The 14,150-nt window shown below is 59.2% G+C and overlaps 1 protein-coding gene across 1 annotated transcript; it reads left to right on the forward strand.

Annotated features, from left to right (window-relative positions):
* The first annotated feature begins 10,389 nt into the window (after positions 1-10,389).
* Positions 10,390-13,529, forward strand: LOC311521274 (C-C motif chemokine 5-like). Its single transcript, XM_084629547.1, has 4 exons — positions 10,390-10,621; positions 11,722-11,842; positions 12,015-12,189; positions 12,717-13,529. The coding sequence occupies exons 1-3, from the start codon at positions 10,564-10,566 to the stop codon at positions 12,184-12,186; spliced, it is 351 nt and encodes a 116-aa protein (XP_084485673.1). The 5' UTR covers positions 10,390-10,563; the 3' UTR covers positions 12,187-12,189; positions 12,717-13,529.
* The last annotated feature ends 621 nt before the right edge of the window (positions 13,530-14,150 follow it).

The raw sequence follows: 14,150 nt of genomic DNA on the forward strand, positions 1-14,150 counted from the left end.
AGCCATCACGCGCAGGATGCTCAGTCTGGGGGGACGGCCCCTGGAACCAGTAGTAGGGCTTTTATCCTCTGAGGGTCTCCAGCCACCAGGGGGCTCTGGTGCACACATGCTGCTGACCACTGGTGAGCTGCTGGCGGACCCCATGGACAGCGCCCTGGTTTCTGCACATTCCTGGGTCTGTGTGAGCCCCCTCCGGCTTGTCCCACGCTGGACACTCCCTCGGCACCCCACATGCTCCCCTGTGCCCCAGGCCCCACGTCCAGTCTGCAGTGGGAGTTTGCTGGCTGCAGGACGCTCCCCGCAGGGGCCCCTGTGCCAAGGGGCAGCTGGGGGAGGGGGCCGGGACTGGGAGGGGAACGGCCTTGGGGACACGTGAGACTCCAGGGCTTTCAGGCAGCGACGGAGCCAGGGAATGGAAGATGTTAACACACACACACATGCCCTGGTGCTCACAGACGCATGCACGGCTCCATGTTCCTGCATGTGCACACAACGACCCTGCTCCCTGGTCAGGCTTGTGGGCACAGTCCGTGTCCGCCACTGTGCAGCACGCCCTTCATGCCCTGGCTCCTTGGCCCCTGCCCATCCCCTAAGTGGGGTTGCTTGATCCCGGAGCTGCAGGCCAAGTCCTTCAGGGAGGCCCTGGATCCTTTCCAGCAGGGGCTGATTATCCCTTCCCGACAGCGCAGGGAGACGTTCCAGGGTGGCCTGTTGCCAGAGAAGACTGTTTAGCATCCTGAAACACGAGAAACACATGGGCACGGGCAGGGGCTTTCCAGGCCCTCTCCGGCCAGCAGGGAGCCCTCAGGGAGATGGTGCTCAGACAGACCTCCCATCAGCTGCTTCTAAGCCTTCACGGGATCCCAGGCCTGGAACGGGTCCTGCCCCTCCGCCATCCGGGGCTCTGCACCGATGGTGCTCCTCATCCTCTTACTTCAGTCCATAAATCATCTCCACCGACAAACCGGTCTGACAAGGCCACAGAATCCCCCCGAGACTGCCCAGCTGGGGGCTTTGCCGCGGAACGCAGTGACCATGGGGCGCTGGGGCTGCGCCCCCGGACGGAGGGCGAGATGACAGGAATTAGCGACGATTCGGGGGGTCCATGTGGAGAAACCTCAGCGGTGTGTCTGTCTGTCTGTCCCCTGGCTGGCTGCCGGACAGATCTCTTGACTGATGAAGGGTTTACACTGGGCTCCCAAGACTGGTCTACACTATGGACGTAGTGTGGAAAATTCCTGTCCCCTGTTGCTGGCCCCATCTAGCGCCCCAGAGCTGGCCGCGTTGGGAGCCCTAGAGCAGACAGGCCTCCCACCCCCTGCCCTGCTGAGAGCGGGTCCGAACAGCACAGCATTTCAGACGCCGTCGGCCCGCATGCACCGGGGGCCCTGGCGGGCTGAGGCTGGTGGAGCTGGGCGGGCTGCAGACGGGTGTGAAGGGGGTGGCAGTTCCCCTGTGGCTCCCGCAGGCTGCTCTGAACGCCCTGGCTCTGCAGCTCCGGCTGAGGCCACGCTGACGGGAGCAGGAACGGTCTTTATTAGCTGCCCTGTTGAGGTGCCCGGCCCCTGGGCCTTGGCTGCATGGGCCGGGTGTGTGCCCGGAGTGGGTTCCTAAAGGCCCCGGCATGCAGCCACTGGGCCACGAAATGGGAGGACTCGGGCCTGCCGGGCCCCGCCTGGGCCTTCCATCGTTCTGGGGGTCCCCAGGGGGTGACAGGTACCTGCGAAAGAGGTATGCTCACGGGTCATCGCAAACGCAGGGATTGGCTCTGAACATGCAAGTGCCTACTAGGTGCATCACAGCAGTGCCTGGAGGCCCCCCGGGGTTCGGCCCTGTAGTGCCAGGCGCTGCACATCCTACAGGGAGAGACCGTCCCAGCCCTGCAGAGCTCCCACTAACGAGACAGGGAGCCAGACTGGGCCCCAGCCCTGGACATGGCAGGGAGGGGCTCGGCACATAGGGGGCGGCTCGGGAAAGGCTGGGGGATTAACTGGGGGAGGCCTCCATGGGGCAGAGTATCCCACCGGAGCTTGCTGCAGGGGGCTTGCACCTTCTCTGAACCCCCGGGTGCTGGCTGCTGCTGGAGTCCTGCTCTGAGCTGGTGGGCTAAACCCTATGCGTCTGTGTTCCCATGCCTCCCTTTCATACGTCTGGGTGCTCCCCGCAGGTTCCCTCCAGCTCTTTGCCAATCTCAACTAAGCGATCCGAGTCTTGCAGTCTCTGAGTGCACCGCTGGCGTGGCGGGTGGCCCAGTCTCTCTTAGCCACCGCCGGTCTTTCTTGAAATGACCCACAGGTAGATGGATCCATAGACACTCGGGCCAGAGGGGACTGGTCTGACCCCTGGCATAGGGCAGGCCAGAGACCCTGCCCTGCGATTCCAGGAGTTGTTCTTCACTGCTAGGTAAGGGACACAGCGGGTCCCAGTGAATTGTGGTTGAACTAGGGCCCATCCTTTCGGAAGAGCCTCCCTAACTCAGCACGCTCCCCTTGAGGGCAGCGGGTGCGGGCTAGACCCAGCCGCGTCTGGCCAGTGATGTTTTCTCCCCCTTTGTTGTTGCATTGTCACACGGCCGCTGCGGGCGGGGCAGGCATTCCTGCTGGGTGCCGATCCCGGACTGCTTCTCCTCGGGGACGCTCCACGCAGGCCAAGCCGCCGGCTTCTGCAGCACGAAGCCTTTGGAGGAGCCTGGCCCTGTCTTCCCAGCACCCTGCTGGGGCTGCCCAGACGCTGCTGCCCACCGCCCCTGCTTCGTGTGACTCCATCCGCCACCAGTGTGACTGACCAAGCCGGCGCGGGGTCCTCAGCACACGTCTCCAGCTCCTTCTCCACTGCCTGACTGACATACTGATCGCGCTGGGCCAAGCCCTGCCCCTCCTGCTGTTCACGTCTCCCTGGGTCCGGCCACATCAGGACTTGCTAACCCACAAGACTCTCTCCTTTGCCCTCGTGACTCAGTGTCCTGGATAATCGGTGATGAGAGTCTTTATCAGGAGCCTTTGGGGACTCTAGGTGCCTTGGACCATTGGGTCACCGGGCGCTGTATCTCGCTGGCTTTTCCCGAGATCCTGGCCACCGTCTTCTCTCCCAGGGCTCCCAGTTGGCTTTTCTGGGCTGACCCAAGGCCTCCTTTGGCCTCATGTGCAAAGACAGGTTGTTCCACATGGCCTGGCTCTTTGTTGGGGCTGTGCTGGGGGGCAGCTCCCGCTGGATGGCCGACCCCTCCTGTAGCCTTGTGCTCTTTTGAGGTGGGAGGCCCCCGGCCGGCTGGGCCCTTCGACTCATCTCGTCTCCTGGCTCTTCTCAAAAGTCAGACACAAACATGAACAGCAACATGAGAGCTCCCGGCACGTGCCCAGCTCCCCATGCCACCGGCTGCCTGCATCATTCCTGAATGGGGCCCTGTGGGGCCTTCCATGCCCAGCCATCCATATGTGTCCCCTCCCTGCACCCCCCATTCGCAGCCATCGTTCCAAGCCCACGTGGCCATGCAGGACTCACCCAGAGCCTGCGCCCCGTGCTGTGGTCCCACAGGAGTCGTGTAACGAGGGTGGTTCTGGTGGGACCCCACGGAGAGTGCCAATTCTGGACCAATTGCTTCAAGCAGGGCAGTTACAGCCCCAGGCTGGGGTTTCTGTGCACACCAAGGCAAACCCAACCAGCCAGACAGAGAGGACTTTGGTTTTACCCCACTGGCTAACCACAAGTCACACAAGCAATTCCCTTAGACACTCCAGTTTCCCAGTATCCCCACCAGTGCCACTCGTTATGGGGACAAATGGTTAAGAAAACCAATACCCCCGTAAAAGAAAAATGGTTCCCTCGATCCCAAAGGACCAAGCCCCAAACCCAGGTCACTATACAAATCAGATCTTACCCACAAATCATGCCATTGCCAACCCTTTAGAATCTAAAATCTAAAGGTTTATTCATGTAAGCAGTGTCAGGATGAGCTCCACCCTGACATGTGATGGTGAAGTGTGGCAAGTTGTGGAAAAGGACTTTAGGGGCCGATCTCATTTGCATAGGCACACCCACCCTGCCTAGAATGAGACCATAGCTGCCCAAATGGTCACTTTGGCTGCTGTGGGATCCCCAGTGTCTCTGTTATTGGGGCAGGAAGAATAAATTGTTATTACCCTGATGATGGGAACTGTGCTGGGAACTGTACGTGGCCTTTTGTTATGATGGAGGGACTCACCATCAACTATGTAGCACTCGCTAGCCAAGGGTCATGGGTTCCAAAACTCTGTGAATGGAGAGAGGCTGGGGACAAGTATTAATACTTGGTGGCATGGGCCCCTTGGTGGGGGCCTTACATGCTAATTGCATTTTTTCCTCTCTCCACTGTGGAATGTCAGAGCTAATTTTGACTCTATTAGGAGTCTAGTTACAGGCTGCTGAGCTCACTTTGGGCTAATGGTGCACCAGCACTGAGGCTCCCCTACTGCAAGCTGAATTCACTAAAGAGCTGAAATCACTGAGCGTTGTGTTAAGTAGTGCAGGAGCCTGAAGATCTATTGTGGAGCAGTTTGCGGGAGGGCTGGAGTGCCTTGCGGACAGGCTGGTGGAGCAGTTCGTGGGACGGCGGGAGCTGTTTGTAGGGCGCAGAGCAGTTCGTGGACCGGCGGGAGCTGCTGGTGGGATGCGGAGCTGGTGGAGTGGAGCGGAGCCCTATGGAGCTGTGGGGCAGTCAGCTTCAGATCACGTAAGGTGCCCCCTTACCTCTCTTCCCCCTCCCCCCCCCAATCTCCACCCAGGTTGGGAGGTAAAGCTCCGCCGATAAACTTTCGAACTCTGGGGCTGCCCTGACCAGGGACAGAGACTTTTGGGGCATTGGACTTTTGGGACTTTGGGTGATTTGGGGTTGCTGGACTCAAGACCCAAAGGGAAAGGACACGACCCAATTTGCTTGGGGTGGGTTTTTGCTCATGGGCTGTGTTATGAATCCTGTTGGTGGTGTTTCCCCAACATAATGCCGCATTGTTTCTCTCTAAAAAAGAACAGGAGGACTTGTGGCACCTTAGAGACTAACCAATTTATTTGAGCATGAGCTTTCGTGAGCTACAGCTCACTTCATCGGATGCATACCGTGGAAACTGCAGCAGACATTATATACACACAGAGAATATGAAACAATACCTCCTCCCACCCCACTGTCCTGCTGGTAATAGCTTATCTAAAGTGATCATCAGGTTGGGCCATTTCCAGCACAAATCCAGGTTTTCTCACCCTCCACCCCCACCTCCACCTCCACCCCCACGGTATGCATCCGATGAAGTGAGCTGTAGCTCACGAAAGCTCATGCTCAAATAAATTGGTTAGTCTCTAAGGTGCCACAAGTCCTCCTTTTCTTTTTGCGAATACAGACTAACACGGCTGTTACTCTGAAACCTGTCATTGTTTCTCTCTGTTATCAAAAGGCTTTTTGCTACACTCAGACTCTGTGCTTGCGAGAGGGGAAGTATTGCCTCTTGGAGGCGCCCAGCGGGGGTGGTATAGATTTCTCCCAGGTCACTGGGTGGGGGCTCGAGCCGGTTTGCATTGTGTTATTGGAATGGATCCCCTAGATATTGAACCCGGCCCTTGTTGCTGCCAACTCTGACTGGCAGAAGGGTTACATTCATGAAAGGAAAAAGATAGAGATGAGAGCTAGAATGGGTTACATGGAATCACTGACATACAGTAATGGCCAAGTTCTTGATTCAGGCTTGTAGCAGTGATGGAATAAACGGCAGGTTCAAATCAAGTCTCTGGAGAACACCCACAGCTGGGATGGGTCATTCAGTCCTTTGTTCGGAGCTTCAGTTTGGAGTAAGGTTCCTCCAGAGTCAGAAGCAGGACTGAAGACAAGATGTAGATGAGGTATCAGCCTTTTATAGTCTTTTCCAGGTGTAAGAACCCCTCTTTGTTCTTACTGTGGAAAATTACAGCAAAATGGAGTTTGGAGTCACATGGGCAAGTCCCTGCCTACTTTACTGAGTCACAAGGCATGTCTACCTTCTCTCAATGGGTCAGGTGTGTAGCTGATGGTCCTTAATGGGCCATCCAGCAGGCTAGGCAGAGCTGACACCAACTTGTCTGGGGTGTCTCCCAGAAGCACAGCACAAGTTTGAAATACAGACAGTCTAGAGCCAATATTCATAACTTTAACTACAAAAATGATAAACACATACAGACAGCATCATCATAACCAGCAAACCATAACCTTGTCTTAGACACCTTATTTGACCCCCTTTATACATATATACATATATAGATTTGGTGCCACTACAGGACCTTGGTTGCAACAATGTTCTATATGGTCCCAGATTATGTCAATAACGTCACAAGTCATGTCCTCAGTCTGGTGCTTCGAGGGAGTGGGCGGCTTGCTCTGTGAGATCTCGGCTGGGCTCTGCTGACAGCTCGCTGGTGGTGAAGGGCCCCTCACTCCCCAGCAAAGTGGGAGCCCAGGGACCCTGGAACCACTCTGTGGTGGTGCTGAGCTTCCTGACTGGCAGCTCACCTTACCTCAGGCCACCTTTCCACCCGCCAGCACTGCAGGCCACTTCCCCAAGCAGAGCGAGGGGGCAGGTCCCGTCCCTGGCAAGGCTGAGCCAGCGCCCTTTGGAGAGGGCCCCAGAGCGGGGAGCGCGGCCCCACTGGGGTGGTTTATCCAACGCACCCTCACACTCCCCTGCATGGACGCTGGCCCTGCAGGCTGCAGCCCAGGGGGCAGGAAACAGGGCGAGGGAGGGGAGGAAAGAGAGAGTGAATGGGGGGAAAGGAGTGAAAGGGAAAGATACACAGAGCAGGGGGCTGAAACAGATGGACAGGGACAGACATACTGGTGCTGAGGCAGACGGGCAGGGATTGAGGGGGATCAACAGAGCAGTGTTTGTGGAGCCCAGGCTGGGACTGCAGGGGGGCTGTGGGTCAGGATCGAGGAGTAGCAGCAGAAGTGAGTGCCCAGTCACCCCGGATGGGTGGGGGACATCCAGGCTTTGTTTGCAGGGTTCATAACCAAGGAGCTTGCTGGCTCCCAGCTCTCCGGTCTGCCCCATGGGGGTGCGGGGAGGGTGAGCCCAGCTCTGTGCCTGGCTCGGACTGCAGCAGCTGGGGCTCGAGCGTGGCAGGGACGGGAGGGTGCCGGGCCGTCTCCTGGCTCATCCCCCTGAGCAAACTGCGATCCTGGCCTGGGATCCCAGGCGGTCCCTATGGGTGGGCAGTGGGGAGAGAGCCCAGGACTGGAATAGTGGGGGTGGGGTGGGGAGAAGTTGGGACTGAAGGGCACCAGCCGAGCTGGGGGGCGGGAGGCGGGGAGTGCGATATAGGGCTCGGTGGGTGGATGTATGGATGGACAGATGGCTGGGCACATAGGTGGATGGCTGGGCAGACGGACGGATGGATGGGCAGACGGATGGATGGGCAGACAGGTGCGTGGCTGGGCGGATGGACGGACGGATGGACGGACGGATGGATGGGCAGACAGGTGTGTGGCTGGGTGGATGAACGGACGGCTGGACGGATGGATGGATGGCTGGACGGACGGATGGATGGGCAGACAGGGTGGGTGGCTGGGTGGACGGATGGATGGGCGGACAGGTGGGTGGCTGGGCAGATGGACGGACGGCTGGACGGACGGATGGATGGGCGGACAGGTGCGTGGCTGGGTGGATGAATGGACGGATGGATGGATGGGCGGACAGGTGGATGGAAGGGCAGACAGGTGGGTGGCTGGGCGGACGGAAGGACAGCTGGGCGGACAGACGGACAGCAGGATGCCCTTCTCAGGTCCCCCAGCGAGGCTCTGCTCCAGCCCCAATTCCCCCGGGCAGGGGGCGCAGCCCCTAGGCAGGGGGAAATCCCGCATGGAGGTTTGCTCCCTCCAGTGCCGGGGGATGGTGCGTCGCTGGCTCCCCTACCCTGAGCGACTCTAGGCACAGCTGGCAATGGACGCCCGAGTCCTCAGACCCCCCTGCAGGAGGACGGTTCTCCTGGCACCTCGGCGGCTCTGGGCGAGCTGCGCGGCCTTGGACTTGTTCCAAGTGCACTAACCGGGGCCGCAGGCAGCTGGGCCCTGGAGCCCGGCCTGCTCAGACAAGAGGGCGGGGGGCTCTGGGTGTCTGCGTGGTCAATGATTTGCCAGGCCTGGGCAGCTCGAGGGGCTGCATGCCAAGAGAGCCTGGGCACGAGCCTTGGGCCCAGAAGGTTCTGCAAGAGTGATGAGAGCCGGGCTGGGGGATCCCGCTGGGCCGGGCTGGGGGGCAGGAACCGCCCCAGGGGGAGAACGTGAATGCGGGGGCTAAGCTCTGGGGACTGAGGCGGCCCAGAGGAGAGTCAAGCTGGCAGCTCAGGGGGCAGCGACGAAGCCGGGCATGGGGGGACCCCGGGGGTGGGGGTCCAGTGACAAACCCAGAATATATCCCAGTCCCAACAGCAGAGGCTGGGGTCACCAATCCAAGTGGCAGAGCAGCTGGCGAAGGTGGCGGGAGCTGGATGCCCTTTGGGGCTCTGCCCACAGCCGGAGCAGGGTAGAATGGGCACCGCACGGGGGGAGCTGTGCACAGGACAGGCTGTGGGGGGCACGACGGGATCCCAGTGCTAGTGAGGGGGGGCTGCTGGAGAGACCCGAGTTCACGACCAGCCTGGATAAGGCCCCAGGTGTACGGATGCTTCTCTGAACCCCGAGCCTCTTGGGCCTGCCGAGGGGGGCTGGGAAACTCTGGGAACAGACTTTCTCCCGGCGACTCTGGCTCTTGGTCAGACAGACCCCGGCTAGCAGCCTGTCTCGCTGAAACTTGGCTCCGGACCTGGCCATGGAGCGTTGTATCTGAACCGCTGGAGAGCGCTCGTGTTAGGGGGCTTATTCCTTCACCCACTTACTTCCCTGGTCCTTCTCGCATGAACAGAGAGCAACAATACCCGAAGTCCAAAGGTGCAAACAATTCGATGTTTATTGGGGTGAACTTCCAGCAAGCATGATTCCAGTTTCCTTCCTTAGTATCCTCCTTCCCAGCTCTGACACCACAGAGCCTTACACCTGTGTCCCTGTTCCCATTCCTGCCCTTAGCCAAACATGATTCCAACTGCCTTACTCCCATTCCCTGTTCCCATTTCCCCCTTTAGCAAAACATGATTCCAATTTTCTTACCCCCATTCCCTGTTCCCATCTCCCTCACCCACATGCCCACCCCCACCCACACCCCGTCACTTCCTCATTGACTACAGATTATATAGTAAAACTTGAGTTCTGCTTAGCTATACCTTAACCAATCATTTTCCTGAAATTTAACTAACCAATCCTAACATATTGTAACATGATTATGTAACCAATTATATCCCACCACCTTAATTAGTTTACACCCAGCAAAATTAATTATACAGCAGACAGAAACAATCACAGAACCAGACAGAGATTATACAGACAAACAATAGCAAAGTGGGAACTATAATGACAAAACAATACAGAAATGAGGATTTCACATCCCAGCTATTGATAAGTGAGTTCTTGCCAGACAGGATGCTATCAAACTAAGTTTCCTTTTACATTTTCTAGGCACTTCCCTTTCTCTGGAGGCGATAGGCATTATCAGGACAGGATTGTATCCTAACAGCCCAATAGCACCTTCTTTCAATGGGACTAGTTTGGAATGTGAGGATCTGACCATTCGCTTCCCAGCTTATGGCTGCCTCTGCTGCTTAGCCAAAGGCCTTAGCCTAAGCACAGGGCCTCAGACTGTCACGGTACGAGAAGGCCCTTACACTGGCAGACAGTGATTTTGATTCTTTCTTTTATACCTCTAGAACTAGCCAAGTGATAAGAATACACCTAAATTCTTAGAGTACAGGCCTCTACAGACAGGCCTGAATATCTATATCCTAACAGCTCAGGCCAGGGTCGAGGCACAAACTGTAACCGGCATGTTTCCCTACCAGCCGTTGTCACTGCCATGCCCAGGCCTGACTGTCTGGGGGCTCCTGGCACAAGGCAGGGGATTGGGGGGGCCTTGACTCTAATGTCTCCACACCAATTTTCCCTGTCCTGGATTTTATCTCGGGAATCGCAGACAAGCCCAGAGCCTGCCCTGGTAACACTGGGATGCTGTGCGTTCGGACGGGGCGGCTGGGCTGGAGCCAGAACCGGCAGGCGCTGGGCTCAGCAGCTCCCATCGGGAACACGAGAGCTACGCTGGATTTGGAAGAGCCGGGGACTCTTTGCTGTGGGGCTGATACGCCCTCCCCTGCCCCCTCGCCACTGCCCCCGGCTGTATGCCTGGCCTGGTGCCAGCCATGAACTTGCCAGAACACATCTGCAAAGGGAAACTGCTCCTGCCAGGAACCTTCCCCACCTCCCTGTCAGCTGTGCATACTGGAGCTGAACGCGTCCCGGGCCGGAGGAGGGACGGGATGGGAGTGGGCCGCCAGCCAGGCTCTTGAAGGGAATGAAAGTGAAAGCTGGCTGCTGCAGAGGATAAATACAGGCAGCAGGGGAAGGGGACGAAGCATCTCAGCTCTGCCTGCTCCTGAGCCACAGAACGCCTCTGCCTGCCTGGTCGCCCTGCCCCATCGCCGGCCAGAATGACCCTCCGCTTCCTGCTGCTGCTGGCAGCTGCCCTGTGCATCTGCAAGGCCCAAGGTAGTGCATGGTCCCAGCGGGTCCCCGACCGCCGGGGCGGCTGGGAGGGTGCTCTGGGGACGGGAATGGGTCAGCAGCAATGGGGTGCGCCTCGGAGCAGCTGGACATGGGGGGTAGGCCAATCCGCTAGCCCTTTTGCAGCTGGGGCTTTGTTCCAGCCGCTGAGCTGCTCGGGCGGGGCGGGAAGGGCGAGGAGAGAGCTGGCATGCCTGGCAGTCAGCTGGTGGCCTCAGCCTGGCCGGTCCAGCAGCCACGCCTGGTGATAGAGCAGGGAGCTCATCCCCTGGGGACCTGGGCTCTAGCCCGGCCGCTCCCGCCCCTGGAAAGGGGGCTGTATGTGTAACCCAGGCCTGCTTGTCCCCCCTTATCCTCGCTAGTGGCGGCTAGTGCTTGATGAGCCAGCTGCAGCCTTGGCTAAAGGACATGTCTCTTTTAGCTCATGCATTGAGCTCCTGAGGTCCCAGGTTTGATCCCGGCTGACGCCGACGCAGGTCTGTTGGTGTGAGGCGAGCGCTTGCCTATCTCGGGTCCGTGCTTTGTGATCCCCCTGTGAAAAGTGCTGGTCTTGGCACGTTCCCTGCTCCCCCAATGCTCAGCGGTGGGGAGGAGGCTGCTGGGTTAAATCCTGGAGCGGGGGCCCTGCCTGCTCGGACGTCTGCCCACTAGCCCTGCCAGCTGATCGCCCCAGCTTGGGGAGAGCTTTATCAGCTGCTCACAGGCTGCGGAGTGGAGATCACCTTTCTGCAGAGAGAAAGCAACTGCCTGGCTTTATTCTGATTGGCTAGAAACTGGATTGATTCAGGTGACCTAGTCAGCAGCTTAACGTGGCTGGGGGGGGCCCAATAGCATGGCCGCTAGGAGCTGCAGGTCGGGAGTGAGGGGCACTGGCAGAGCGGTGTATGAGAAACTCCCTCTCTGCAGCACCTGGGGCCGGCAAGCCCCATGCATATGGCAATGCCCCGCGTGCCCACTGGCGCTCAGTAAGGGGCTTGGGGCTGGGGAAGCTGCCTCGGGTTTGCATACAGCTCTCCAGAGGCATCACACCAGAAATGCACCCTCTGCCCGTGTCTCACTCGTGCCCTTGTCCGCTTGCCCACCAGGGAGCGAGAACCAGGCGTCCGACTGCTGTCTGAGCCACAAGAATCGTCCCATCCCGCACCATCTCGTCTCTGCCTACAGAATCCAGAGTCCCGAGACAGGCTGCCGGCTCTCAGCTATTGTGTAAGTACCCGAGCCAGTGTCCGGCGGGCGCCCGGGGGAGCTCTGCGGGGCACCTCCAGGGATGGAGACTCGGTCATCCTGCCCTTCCCCATGGCTCAGGGTTATGTCAGGATGGGGGGAAGTGGGGTTCTGGCTGTTCCGTCCCCCCATAGCAACTTCTGTCCTAACTCAGGTTCATCACCAAGAAGAACAGGAACCTCTGTGCCCCGCCCAATGCTCGCTGGACTCTTGACCTGATGGAGAAACTGAACGGGAAAAAAGGACAAACCACAGCAGGCCGTGCTGGGAAACAGTCCCGCTCGAAGGCAGCCAAGCCCCGGAAGCAGAGGAAGCCCCAGCACTAAGAGGTGGGGACGGCAGAGCCCCGGGGGGTGCCGGGCGCGGGGAGGGACGGGCCACCGCTGCTCCCTGGGCCAGATCCTCAGCTGGTGGAAATCAATCCAGCCCTGTGGGCAGCCGGGCGGCTCTGCCGAGGCTCTGCCCTGCCACGCGGGGGCGCTGCGGGCCGTGGCGGATAGCGAGTGGGAGTGGTGGGGGAGCAGCAGTTGAGCACAGTGAGAAGTGAAATGTCCTGGGCTGGGGATGGAAGGCGCCTGCCGGACCGAGCCCGTCTCTGCCTGTCAGGGCCTTGCCGGCCGTGGTGGCGGAGCAGTGACTGGCCGCCCTGGCGATGGCACAGGGCGACCCGTCACTAACGGCGCGTGGTGACTCCCCAACGACGCTGCCTGGGGCTGGGGGTGTCTCCTCACTCGTGGCTGCTGCTTGGGAGCCACTAGAAAGGGGGGTGCTTTAGGAAATAGGGGAGGGGCACGGAGCTCCCCACCCTCGTGCGAAACCCTCCCCTGCTCTCTCTAACGGCTCTCTCCCCTCCCAGGGCACCTGCCGTCCCCGTCCCGGAGCCTGCCTGGCTGCTCAGTTGACCTCGGCAGAGCCCCCTGGGCTGCAAGCAAAGGAGACCGGGCTGATTCCTGACCTGGGAGCAGAGGGCTTGGCTTGGGGCAGTGTGTGATTCTCTTCTAAAATTTCCTCTGGACCTGCTGCACCTCCCGCTAAGCATCCGTGACCTGCGTCAGCCACGACTCCCTCCCGCGGCTCCCGGCCAGGCTCACATCTACTGCTTAACACCCCCCGACCTTTGCATTAAAAGCCAGGAATTAGCGAGTCTGCTGTCACTGAACAAGCCTTTCCTCAGGGCCAGCTCCAGTGAGGTCAAAGGGAGCACGTGTCCTGACCTCCCTGGGCTGTTCGTCAGCACCTAGGGAAACCTGTAACCCCCAAAGCCACTATCCCTGCTGCCCCTACCCTGCCTCCCCTGCTGTGGGCAGGGCCAGTACCTCTCCCAGGCGGAGAGATGTTTGCCCACAGAGCCTCCGGACAAGGACTTTGGTTAATTAAGTTCTATGTAGCTATACGGTTGTAATAAAAAGACACACAGGGCTTAGTAATACCAGCAAAGACTGCAGGCGGCTGGACTAGCAAGTCCTTATTGCTTCTATCGAGTGCGCTTATCTCGTTTGATTGCTTTATTAAGTGGCTCTTTCAGACTATTAAGAAACTGTGACGTCCTAGCTACTGCAGGGCATGCCAGGCAGGAGCTCTGCATTGCCCGACGCGCTGTGCCCTCGCCTCGCCGGGAACGCACAGCCCGTCGGGAGACAGAATTCAAGGCAATAAAAATGATTTTAAAATCCCCAGAAGCAAAGGAGTGCTGGTGTGGTTGGTGTGGTGAGCGTCACGCGGGGGGGCTACCTGTGCCCGGGACAGACTGCGCTGAGAAATACGCCCGTTGTTGGGCTAGAGGCAGGGGTCCCTGGGCGAGGCTGGTGGGTCTCGCCCCATGCGTGGGGGTCTAACGGGTTTGGGGTTAGGGAGGAATGTTCCCCCAGGTCAGATTGGCAGGACCCCTGGGGGGTGTTTCACCGCCCTCAGCAGCATGGGGCACGAGTGACTTGCAGGTCTGAACTAGAGTAAGTCGGGGAGTCTCTGTCAGAGTTTGTGGGGCTGTCACGGGAGGGGGTGGGCGAGGTTCTGAAGCCTGCCATGTGCAGGTCAGATGGGGTGAGCCCGATGGGCCCGTCTCGCTGGAAAGTCTGAGTCTCTGGCCTGGGTTCTAGCGGGGGCCCCAGTGGTCCCGTCTGGCTGTGGCTGTAGGAACCGGGCAGGCCCCGGCATCGGCCTCCAGTGCTGCCCGCAGGCGTCTCTCCCCCAGCTGCCCCTCGAGGTGGCTTGTGCGAGGGGCACAGAAATGGACTCGCTCGTTAACACTCCTGTCCGGGCCACCTTCCACGAGGAAGGGAAAACCCACCGC

The sequence above is a fragment of the Lepidochelys olivacea genome (assembly GCF_965140295.1).
Source record: "Lepidochelys olivacea isolate rLepOli2 genome assembly, chromosome: 5".
Taxonomy (NCBI): Eukaryota; Metazoa; Chordata; order Testudines; family Cheloniidae; genus Lepidochelys; species Lepidochelys olivacea.

Bases quoted from the DNA above. Each gene is read 5' to 3' on its own strand.
- LOC311521274 (XM_084629547.1), top strand. From the start codon at position 10,564: ATGACCCTCCGCTTCCTGCTGCTGCTGGCAGCTGCCCTGTGCATCTGC. The intron at 10,622-11,721 runs GTAGTGCATGGT...CTTGCCCACCAG, and splicing joins GTGCATCTGCAAGGCCCAAG to GGAGCGAGAACCAGGCGTCC. The intron at 11,843-12,014 runs GTAAGTACCCGA...GTCCTAACTCAG, and splicing joins TGCCGGCTCTCAGCTATTGT to GTTCATCACCAAGAAGAACA.